General features: G+C 43.4%; 1 protein-coding gene and 1 long non-coding RNA gene across 2 annotated transcripts; both read left to right on the top strand.

The window, feature by feature from the left end:
- Nucleotides 1-2,297, top strand: LOC146201617 (uncharacterized). Its single transcript, XR_014703576.1, has 5 exons — nt 1-122; nt 288-431; nt 578-724; nt 865-998; nt 2,104-2,297. It is a non-coding gene; the product is annotated as an uncharacterized LOC146201617 (long non-coding RNA).
- Nucleotides 2,298-4,521: 2,224 nt separating this feature from the next.
- LOC146201618 (uncharacterized) lies at nt 4,522-12,137 on the top strand. Its single transcript, XM_084598722.1, has 4 exons — nt 4,522-4,709; nt 4,767-4,822; nt 8,797-8,982; nt 11,799-12,137. The coding sequence occupies exons 1-4, from the start codon at nt 4,522-4,524 to the stop codon at nt 11,888-11,890; spliced, it is 522 nt and encodes a 173-aa protein (XP_084454848.1). The 3' UTR covers nt 11,891-12,137.
- Nucleotides 12,138-12,370: the final 233 nt, after the last annotated feature.

Consider the following 12,370-nt stretch of genomic DNA (forward strand, 5'->3'; position numbering starts at 1 on the left):
GCAAATTCAATCTGTCTCAACCTCCTGGTGCAGTCAGCGTTTGAAAAGAACAGCCCATATATGCAGCTGATGATTGCAGCCGCTTGTACAGATTCTTCGTGCCGAAGTTCACCAAAACATGCGTAAGTACATGATCTTTCGGTCTTGATCAGAGGAGCTTTTTGCTAGATTCGATATTATACTGAACATAATAATGTATTGTTTTGGAGCATATGTTCGTCTTGTTATATACCCCTTGCATCTTTCTTCATATATATATATAATTGGTGTGGGCGCTGATCGCGCAGGAAGACTTGCTGAGCCGTTTGGAAACAAGGCTGCGGCTGGCTGCGGTGGCAGAATTGGCTCATTTTGCAGTCTGGGTCCTTCGGTATCTCCTGCCCCAAAATGCTCGCCTTTTAACATGGAGGGACACTCACTATACCGATCAGGTAAGTCCAATTAGCACATATTTTGTTCGATACGACAATATACTGCAACTGTTTCTGGAGCGCGTATATATATGCGCATCTTGTTACTACGTGCATTTTTTTTTTTTTTATAATCGATGTGTGCGCATTTCGCTCTGATTGCGCAGGAAGACGTGCTGAGCCGACTTGGAAACGATGCTGTGGCGGTGGAATTAGCTCTTTTCGCTGCAGTCCGAGGTCCGATCTCCTCTGCCCCAAAACGCCCGTCTTTCACTTCATATCGAAGTGCATGCACTGACATGTATACCCATCAGGTAAGTCAAATTAGCGCTGATTTTCTTCTATACGATAATGAACTGCAACTAATTATGTATTGTTTTGAGACTTATGCGCATCTTGTTACTGTAAATGCATATTTTGTAATTGGTATGCGCGCCTTGCGCTGATCGTGCAGGGAGGCGATATCAGCTGATCTGGAAACTGGCTGCGACAGTGGAAGCTCGTTTCGCCGAAGCCCGAAGTCCTTGGTCTCCTCTACACTAAAACGCTGGCCTTTCACTTCTTTATGGCGGTGCACTTGCAGGACAGGTATTAGCGCTGATTTTGTTTGAAAAATTCGATTATCCGACTCACATCGATGGGACGCATGCAACCCAGTTAAATGTCAAATGCTATCACTGATATAAATATTGCAGCACCCCTCGCCATAGGAGCGATCAGAAGCTGTACAAGCATCATCGCTGCTGCCAAGCAAGCTCGTGCCAGGACTGAGTACAATGTTTATGCCGTGTTTATTATTATTATTATTTTTTTTTTGCTGCTGTAATGATGTCTATACGTGAAAATTGATGATTGAGTGATGCGGTATGCTGGCAAGGTAAGTGAGCCAGTGCGTTCATTTTGTGGATTTTGGAATTATATATGTGATGCACACAGATCTGAGCCGTTTCACATTGATTTTGCTCTGTGCGCTTGCTTTCTGGGCAAGCAGTTGTATTTTCATCGTGCGGATTATTTCCTGGTGCTTACATGCTCATGAGGTGTTCAGCTAACCTGTTTCAAGCTTTAAAAATTTACAACGGGTTCTATAAGCTTCTAAGAGTTGGGCTGTCTAAATAGCCGAATTTTTAAAATAATGCTCGGTTGTTAAATAACGAAAATAAATCAGATGACTTATCGTTAAATATCCGGTCGCTTTTGCTGTAAAAGTTCCATCTAGTTTGAGAAAATTAAGCTGTATTCTACGGAATAAACTTATTGTAGGTTTCATGTAAATATCGCGGAAACTGTTTGTTCAGCCGCGTTGGAATCCCTCATACGCGCTCTATGACAAGCGCGGACACTTGGTTTTGCTAGAATTATTAAATTGCAGCATTAGCATTCAAGAACGCGCTTCGGGAGGATAAGGTTTGACTGCGCTACGGTTTCAAATTGCAACATCATGACTCCAGCAAAACGAAGTGATCGCGCCTTTCTCGCGGATTCACGGATCCTGATTACCTATTGCGGCTTTGCGCTAATGCGTTTTCAGTAGGGTCGCATGAAGTCAAGCGCATAAAATATATTGATGTGATAGTGCAGTTGGTGGCAGTGAGCAGACATTATTTTTTCTACCTTTCACCCTATATTTGCCTGCAATGTAAAAGTCTAGGCGAAAAGGAAATATTTCATTAAAACACTTGTCTTCGTACAGCTGACCAAGATGGAACCTGCCGCAGATCCGACCAGTCGCAGACATCAAGTGATCGACAGGCTGCCAAAAGAAGGAGACCAAGCCTCAAGCCCATCTTCCATATGTGGCACACGCGCAGTCATATATCCACGCTTATTAAAAAGCAAATCGCGAGCTTTTTCTGAACGCTGTTGACAAATAAATTTTTCACCAAATACTGCAGCTTTTGTTTCTTCATGGCATCAGAAAAGCTACTGCTTTTCTTGATGCATTTGTATGTGCTACCCCGTTATATATGCATGGCCCACGATATATTAAATGCATGGCATGATACCTGCACGAGGGGCGATGCCGGCCACTAACCGGCGTCGGGAAGCAACCGGCCGACGTATGGTCTTTCGTCAGCAAAATGCTAGGGCAGACGAGCGGCCGACCATTCAGTAACGCTGGCAGACGGCAGGCACACGTGCGGCAGGTGGTCGGTCACGTCGGGCCAAAAGGTTGGGCCGTAGTCGATTGCCTAAAATCGGCCAACGTTAGGTCAGTGTCAATCCCCGACGCCGGCCCTCATTCGGGTGCCGAAGGTCGGCCGGCCACTTTTTGGTCGGCGAGAAAGGTCGGCCCTATCTTTTGCCACACACTTTTTTTTGCTTGGGTACATGCTCTGTCGTTCACGTGTTTCGTCTCTCCTAGCGCTTTACTCGATTCTTAAGCATGTACCAACCAGACCGTATTTGCCCTCTTCTGCTTCGGTTTATTGTCTTCACTAAGCTTTTGCCGCAAATGATAGGTTTTTCTCGATTTCGGAAAATGCAGCATGCATAGTAAAGTGAAATTAGTAATGTAAAAACGTAGCCTTTCAAAAGGTACCTGTGGTCAGCGGCTGAGCCGAAATAACGCATTTTGTTTCCCAACTCGTATAAATATACGTATATGATGGGGTTGAATTCCAAGCTTCTCGAAGCGTCTGACATGGCAACAAGCGAACAAAAAATAAATGAAAATAAATAAATAAAGAAAAATATCAAATAATCGAAATTATGCTTCCTATACAAAACCGACCACAAATACAGGCAAGAACAGTGCAGCGCGGACATGAACACTATATGTACACAGCTATATAATAAAAACGAGACATGAGAATTAATCAAGCTCTCAGAAAAACGGTCTATTGCGAATATATGGAAGTATTCACGCCTCCTAAAGAACAAGAACTAAAAAAAAAAAAATATGAGACGCGGCAATACAGTCCAGTCTGACATTAGTCTAACATTTATATATCTAAAAATGATCGAGTGCATCTTAAATACAGCTTCCAGAAAACGCCTCATCAAGCTAAACGAATCGCAGAATTCCTGCGAAATTTTGAAAGGCAGCGGATTATATACACAGCGCATATCGCCGAGAACATGGAAAAAATAAATTATGCTTACATGTATTGCGCATGCGAATTCGCCTGTACCAAAAGTTCAAGCCGCGAATGCTCACATCGCAAAACCGAATATATATATATATATATATATATATATATATATATATATATATATATATATATATATATATATATATATATATATATATATATATATGGAATCACACATGTGCTGATCGAAGAACGAGACAGAAAAAAAAAATAAAAACGAAGTATGTATATAATTACTTACCTTTGTCGTTCGCGAAGGACAGTTGCCGATGTTCGGCTGGGAACTGGTGTACGTCGCTATAATGACGAGTCAAGTTTTCCAGCGTCGAGAGCCCGCAGTTGCACTCATCACACTTCAGGACAGCTCCTTCTGCCTCCAACTTGTGAACATTTCTCTTATGCTGTAACATGTTCTTGCGCGCAGTGAAGACTTTGTTGCAGATGTCACAGCGCCGATCATGTAGCTGACGATCATCGTGATTGGAATCACGGTCAGCGTGCCGAGGATCGCTTTCACCCTGGTTGGAAATCCCTGCAGCCATTCCGACAGGAGCGCACGCTTCTTTTAACCTCCCGCGCGCGCTCTCAAAAGCACGGGGAATCCAGGGACTCTAGAGACAATCTGGAGAAAACACGTGTGTCCCCAACAAAACATGACGTCACAAAATAACACGTAACTTGTGACGTCACACGTGACGTCACATTTTTTGACCAATCAGCGTTTCCAGCCGAGTCACCCCTAAACGCTTGTTGTTCCAGACGGTGTTGAACAAGCGTTTAGGGGTAAATCGGCTGGAAACGCTGATTGGTCAAAAAATGTGACGTCACGCATGACGTCACGTGTGACGTCACAAGTCACGTGTTATTTTGTGACGTCATGTTTTGTTGGGGACACACGTGTTTTCCCCAGATTGTCTCTAGAGTCCCTGGATTCCCCGTGCTTTTGAGAGCGCGCGCGGGAGGTTAAAAGAAGCGTGCATCTCGCTGCGCGCTTCACTCTGCCCGCTCCTGTCGGAATGGCTGCAGGGATTTCCAACCAGGGTGAAAGCGATCCTCGGCACGCTGAACGTGATTCCAATCACGATGATCGTCAGCTACATGATCGGCGCTGTGACATCTGCAACAAAGTCTTCACTGCGCGCAAGAACATGTTACAGCATAAGAGAAATGTTCACAAGTTGGAGGCAGAAGGAGCTGTCCTGAAGTGAGATGAGTGCAACTGCGGGCTCTCGACGCTGGAAAACTTGACTCGTCATTATAGCGACGTACACCAGTTCCCAGCCGAACATCGGCAACTGTCCTTCGCGAACGACAAAGGTAAGTAATTATATACATACTTCGTTTTTATTTTTTTTTCTGTCTCGTTCTTCGATCAGCACATGTGTGATTCCATATATATATATATATATATATATATATATATATATATATATATATATATATATATATATATATATATTCGGTTTTGCGATGTGAGCATTCGCGGCTTGAACTTTTGGTACAGGCGAATTCGCATGCGCAATACATGTAAGCATAATTTATTTTTTCCATGTTCTCGGCGATATGCGCTGTGTATATAATCCGCTGCCTTTCAAAATTTCGCAGGGCATTCTGCGATTCGTTTAGCTTGATGAGGCGTTTTCTGGAAGCTGTATTTAAGATGTACTCGATCATTTTTAGATATATAAATGTTAGACTAATGTCAGACTGGACTGTATTGCCGCGTCTCATTTTTTTTTTTTTAGTTCTTGTTCTTTAGGAGGCGTGAATACTTCCATATATTCGCAATAGACCGTTTTTCTGAGAGCTTGATTAATTCTCATGTCTCGTTTTTATTATATAGCTGTGTACATATAGTGTTCATGTCCGCGCTGCACTGTTCTTGCCTGTATTTGTGGTCGGTTTTGTATAGGAAGCATAATTTCGATTATTTGATATTTTTCTTTATTTATTTATTTTCATTTATTTTTTGTTCGCTTGTTGCCATGTCAGACGCTTCGAGAAGCTTGGAATTCAACCCCATCATATACGTATATTTATACGAGTTGGGAAACAAAATGCGTTATTTCGGCTCAGCCGCTGACCACAGGTACCTTTTGAAAGGCTACGTTTTTACATTACTAATTTCACTTTACTATGCATGCTGCATTTTCCGAAATCGAGAAAAACCTATCATTTGCGGCAAAAGCTTAGTGAAGACAATAAACCGAAGCAGAAGAGGGCAAATACGGTCTGGTTGGTACATGCTTAAGAATCGAGTAAAGCGCTAGGAGAGACGAAACACGTGAACGACAGAGCATGTATCTGTCTGTCGTTCACGTGTTTCGTCTCCCCTAGCGCTGTTTTACTCGATTCTTCAACCGAAGCAGCCGATTTTACAGGCTGCGCTACCTGGCGAACTATGACGCAATACAGTTTGGGGGCTGGTCTCGTAGTTCGTCAGGTGGAGCAGCCTGTCGAATCAAGTTCTCCGCTCGCCACGGTGAAAAATTCTGCTGTAGCAGACTGCCAATTTTCGCCGATTCCGGAAAACTAAGGCAAGCACAGATGTTAAATTATATCAAGAAACTTAGAACAATGGTCTACGCTTTTCGATCGGCACTTCAGTGAAATTGCCGGTTTTGTTTAGTGCACCGGTTTTCAGCCATGTGGAAAGGTGGTGCGGAACCTTAATCAATTGCGACCGGTATTGAGACTATGAGGTAGAGGGCAGGGCGAATCTTGTATTCGTGCTGCGATCTTTTGCGTACTAGAAGCACGTTGTGTAATTGGGATTGAATCGATCGGTTAAACAACGCGCATTTGATGCCAGCGCGCGGCTACAATAAGGGATTCGACTCCTCCACATATCATGCCGCTCGCCACGCATTGCAGGCCCGTCTATCAGCTAGTTTCAGTGGTGCCGGTATCAACAATCGCACGATCATCTCTCGATCCCTATCTCCTTCTTTCGCGCGCGCTCTTGCGCTTAGAGAAGTTAACATTGACATTGAACCTACGTGGACCCCGCAAGACCAGAGTAGAGTGAACTAGTTCACTCTAACCAGAGCAAAAGCCGGAGAGCTATCGCGCGACCTTTCATTTCTTTTATCGTGGGCGTGGGTTTCGCACACCCACCTCCATTTGAGAAACGCATTGGTGTAAGCCATATATGTAAGCAACTATTTAGATCAAGCATGTATTTCAACCATATACCGGGTGTCCCAACTAACTTGAACCAAGGGATACAAAATAATACATTTGAGGTAAGTCAGTGAAACCAATTGCATTCAACTGCCAGCCTCCTTGCGCACTACAGGCGATTTTTTGTTTTGCAATTACTTAATTAGCTAATTATGTTAATTTTTCTAATTTAATAAATATCGACTTTAGACCAAACATGTGAATTGGAAACTTGTAGAGCACCTTCAGAAACCCCCATTCCATTAATTGCGATAAAGAAAGTCTGACGTGTATCTTTTTTTCTGGGCTCAAAAGAAAGCCCGCGAAATACAAATAATACCACGTGACTAGTGCATTTGTGCGCCGCGATTGTGGTGCTCTCAGTCGTGGTTTGAGCGAACGAAATTAGCTGCGGCCGTGTTTCCTTTGCCCCGTTAAAGCGGCAGGCCGATAGGCCTGCGATGGCTTCTTCGCCTGCGTCCGACAGCCGGCCCAAGTGATGGTGCAAGTAGCACCGAGATCGGCGAGCCGACAGCACCGGGATTCTAACAAACCCTCCTTCTCTCCAATCAGCGAACTTTACGGCAAACGGATGAGCGATAAGGTATCAGCCACTGAATCTGCGCATGCAGGCTTGGTTTGGGTAAAGGGGCGAGATGACATGTGACTCGACTAAAATTAGCGCTGCACCTTCATTTGCCGGTTCTTTATAGTCATCCGCCCGTCGTGATGTAGGCTACTGTGTTGCACAGGCCTGGCCAAGATCGCGGTGACGACGGGCGAGCTCGAGCTCGCTCCAACCATCGCCAACATTTCTGCCTGCCGCTGCAACGGGACCATCGGGTCACGGCCGCAGCTGATTTCGTTCGCTCAAACCCCGACTGAGAGCACCACGATCGCTGCGCTCAAATGCGCTAGTCACGTGGTATTATTCGTATTTCGCGGGCTTTCTTTTGAGCCCGGAAAAAAAGATACACGTGAGACTTTCTTTATCACAATTATTGGAATGGGGGTTTCTGAAGGTGCTCTACAACTTTCCAATTCACATTGTTGGTCTAAGGTGAATATTTATAAAATTAGAAAAATTAACATAATTAGCCAATTAACTAATTGCAAAACAAAAAATTGCCTGTAGTGCGTAAGCAGGTTGGTAGTTGTATGCAACTGGTTTCACTGACCTACCTCAAATATATTATTTTGTAACCCTTGGTTCAAGTTAGCTGGGACACCCGGTATATATATAATGTATATGTATATAATTCAAAGGAGCGAACAGTCTATGAGTCCAAGGGGAACATTTTCAATACCAACAACAAAACATTAAAAAAATATATGTCCAAATGTTCTCATTGGGCTCGTAGACTATTCTCTCCTTTCAATTATATATAGCGAGCCCCTCGGTTCTCAGTTCCCCTTCAATTCTTTTCTATATATATATACATAATATAAATACGAATCCCAGGTCAAAAGTCCTCACAAAGGTGAATGTTCTGCGTTTGTGAAAAAAATAAGGGGGCTATATGTATATGCTGTAATAATTAATGGTCCTCAGGTGTGGCAGCACTCGGTACTATAACTGTCACAATGTTCAGTACACAAATTCGCATCTGTCTGGTGCAGTGTTCTCTAGTATTTATGGGTCCAGCCAGCGGCACAACAGTCAAATTTAATTGGTCCTGTGAATCTGCAATTTTACAGATAAAAAGGTTCTTCCACAGTCGACTGCGGTTTCTGCCACTTGAAAAAAATGTGGGCAAATCCCAATGTTAAAATACTGTGGGGAAAAATGTGGACTAGCAAAGCTACCTTTGTGGTTGGCATTTTAGCCGAATTATAGTCTGGTAGTTTGAACAGAATATTTTACAGCCCAAGATTGATAAATATGCAGAATAATTAGTTGCAACAACTAAACCTTCATGGTAGACTTTCCCTGAACATTGCAAGATACTCAGCAATACTGGAAAAAAAAAACTATTCCACACATGCAGTTTTAGGAATGTGGACTACATTATACTGTAAGTAATAGTATGTGTTGTGCACAACGTTTTTCAAACAGTCATGCTTGATGAGTGTAGAAATTACTTTGTCAGTGATACAGAGCCCTGATTTTTTTTTTTTTCAATTTACAGAGTTCCAGGAATGGAAAACGAGAGAGGAGGTGAGTGAGGACTGCAAATTCATAGCACCTCAAGGCGAAAAAAGGCTCGCTGGTGGAAGTACAAGGGTGTACTATAAATGCCACAGGTCAGGAGTGGCTAGGCCAAGCCGAGGGAACAAGGTACGGGCAATGAAGAGCCAGGGAAGCTGCAAGAGTGGTAAGACATGCCTTTCTTTTATGATTGTTACTAGAGAAAAGAATGAAGTCAAGGTGATGTACCAAAGGACACATTATGGGCATGATGCAGATATTGCACACCTCACCATGACCACCCAGGAAAGAGCAATCATTGCAAGTGACCTTTCAAAAGGAGTGCCCATGAAGACTATAATGAAGAAAATAAGGGCATCAATAACAGTCAAGCTGACTCCTCTTCATTTGACCGATCGCTTAACCTTACACAACATCAAACGGCAGTATAATCTCAATGTGCCTGAAAGATGTCATGACAGTGATGCTGTCAGTGTTAGCACATGGGTGCAAATCACGAGGAACAAGAACCGACCTGTTGTTCGCTTGTACAAGGAGCAGGGGGCTGTTGACTCAACAAATACGTTCAGCACGAAGGATTTTGCTCTTGCTCTAATGACGGAGCCACAGGAAGACCTTCTGAAGGTTTTGGGCTCAGGAACAGTCTGTGTTGATTCCACACATGGAACAACAGGATACCAGTTTGAATTAGTGACTGTTCTGGTGCTGGATGAATTTGGAGCAGGACTGCCTATGGCATACTTTATCTCCAGCACAGTAAATGAAAAAACTTTAACAGCCTTCTTTGAATCTGTGAAGTCTTCCACAGGAGCATTATCAACTAAGATTTTTATGTCAGATGATGCATCTGAGTTCTTCAAGGCTTGGTCAACTGTCATGGGTCCACCTCAGCACCGACTGCTCTGCTCATGGCATGTGGACAAAAACTGGAGGCGAAGGATTATGGAGAAAGTCAAAGGAAGAGAACTTGGAGCTGAGATTTACCGGACAGTTCGCACACTGCTAGAATCCCTTGACAAGAATGAGTTGACTGAGCTTCTTGAGCCATTTTTGGCCAACAACGACCCCAGGCTGCAGGAGTTCATGCAGTATTTTAAAGCAAACTATGCTTACCGCCCAGAAATGTGGGCCTACAGTTTTCAAACTGGCCTCGGGATCAATACAAACATGCATCTTGAAAGAATGCACAGGACTTTAAAGCATAATTTTCTGGAAGGCAAGAAGAATCACCGTGTCGACAAGCTCATCTCGGCACTGATGGACATGACATACCATTTTCTTATGAAGAGGATAGGCCACATCACAAAAGAAAAGAGAACCTGCAAGATGAGTCGAATTGAGAAGAGCCATCGAACTGCCATGGCAAGCCCAGCATCTATAGAGAGGAATGAAGATCGAACATGGACTGTGCAATCCCAGTCCACAAAAGGCCTCGCATACAAAGTCTCAAAGGTGAAAGATGGTGCTTGCTGCCCTCTTGCATGCAGTGTGTGCATGGTGTGTGTGCATAGCTATGCATGCACTTGCTATGATCATCTGATGTCCATAATAGTTTGCAAACACATTCATGGTGTGGTCATAGCTAGCACACCAGAAATAGCAGCTGTGAAAATCCCTGAAACTGCTCTAGGAGTGTTGTCAACTTCGAAGATAAGTGAGGCTTTCCACATCTTGGAAAGTGTTCAGGCAGCAGAGGCCTCAACAAGCGTGGCAAACTCAGAGTTGGTTGTGGCCAAGATGCAAGTAATCAAGGAATATACAGTGAAAGAAGAAATTTCTCAAGAAGTGCACAACAAAGCGTGCAAGCTTTTGGACCCTGTGCTGAAGATCTACGAAGAAACTAACAAGCAACAAAAGTCCCACAACTCAAGGGAGCCAGCCAACAAGAAAGCTGGGCATCAACTGAGGTTTCATACTACTAAGAAACCTAGGTTGTCCAGCTTAGGTTTTTCTAAGCCAACTGAGCTTCAGAAAGAGAGTATCAAAAGGCAAATCCTCGACAGCACCACCGAAGATACTCTTATAATTACATCTTCAGGACATGAATATCTTTGAAAAGTGGAATGGAACCCCTATGCCACTCTTCTGCACAGATCTATGAAGATAATGTGAAGCAGGAAATGCACAAGCAAGCATGAAAATTTAACTTCAAATTACATTTTTTTTAACCCAGAAAACTAGCACGAACTTGGAATAAGTGTGAATTCCTACTTCTGAGAAGAGCACTGCCTTAGACTGACTGAGCCTTTCATCTCTGCCGAAATCACCGCCACTACATTTGTAAAGGTCCTTGTGCTTCCTGTATGATCTTACCTAGCTGTAGGTGAAGTTTGCAGCTGTATGGTACCAGTTGGTTGGTGTGTGCGTTAGAGCGCGAGAAACACCTCCAAGCTGGCCATATATGCTGCAGGTAAGTACTTTTCCTTCCAGCCCATCATTGTGCACCACTAACACGCTGGTCATGTGTGCTGCAGGTAAGTATACTTTTTCTTTCAGCGCAGCATCTCGCACATCGTGCGCTACATCTGGCAGAGCCAGACAACATTTTTTCTCTCGGCAGAGCCTGACTGCTAGAGAGCGCGTCTCCCAGGTGGCGGATAGGGAGGCTCTAACCAAGCACCTGAGCTATGAGCTAACAAAAAACAGAATTGCTTCAATCAAAGGAAGGAGTGCTCAGACACGAGGTGTTTTATAATGCCATGGTGCTTCGTAAGAGTGGTGCTTGCACCCACGGACCAACAGAGCTTTTACCTGAATGCCTTGTCATGTTTCTCACTTGTATGTTTTATTTTCACCCAGGTCCATGGCTGCATGCTACTGGCAATTAAAAAATTGCTGTTAGAGTGGAGCTTGCATACAAACATGTTCTAGACAAATTTTCTGGCTGACAGCATTGTGCACTATCACAAGACAGGTAAATGTATGCATACCGAAATAAACAGAACTTTCCATGCTAATTAATCCCACTGTAATGCATTTCAGAGGACAAACAGGCAAAGAGACATGGACACCATTGCTGCCTTTCACAATTGCATTCAAGAATCCATTCAGTTAATGGGGATATCTGGTTGTAATTCGCATCCTGCACCTCATGTTGGAATTTGCTTGTCCTAGCACTTCAATAAAAATATTTATTGATTTTGATCTTGCAAAAGTGTTGTCTTCTCACTTGTTTCTACATGCATGCTTCCAGGGATTTCGATATATAAGCAACACTGCCTGCAGTGCACTGAACACAAAGAAAACTACAACACTTGGTGGTGATATGTGTTCACACCACTGCAATGAATCACAATCATTTATCCTAATAATGACATGTTTCAGGCATCAGACATTGCTGAACCACATTCTTCAGCACTTGTATGAATGGCAGCAAAACACTGTTGTAATAGCCAAGGGTATTGGTTGCACAGTGAATTAGATATAGTTATGTAAGCACACAAATTTGCAAAATTAACTTAACACGTAACACTTGTCTGTGTCTAGCAGCTGTTTGTCCAAACCAGTTTTTATCATGTTCTTGTGATCTTGGCTGGTGCCTCTCTCGCCAGATG

This window comes from Amblyomma maculatum, chromosome 1, assembly GCF_055883805.1.
Source record: "Amblyomma maculatum isolate TAMU_Amacu chromosome 1, ASM5588380v1, whole genome shotgun sequence".
Lineage (NCBI taxonomy): Eukaryota > Metazoa > Arthropoda > Arachnida > Ixodida > Ixodidae > Amblyomma > Amblyomma maculatum.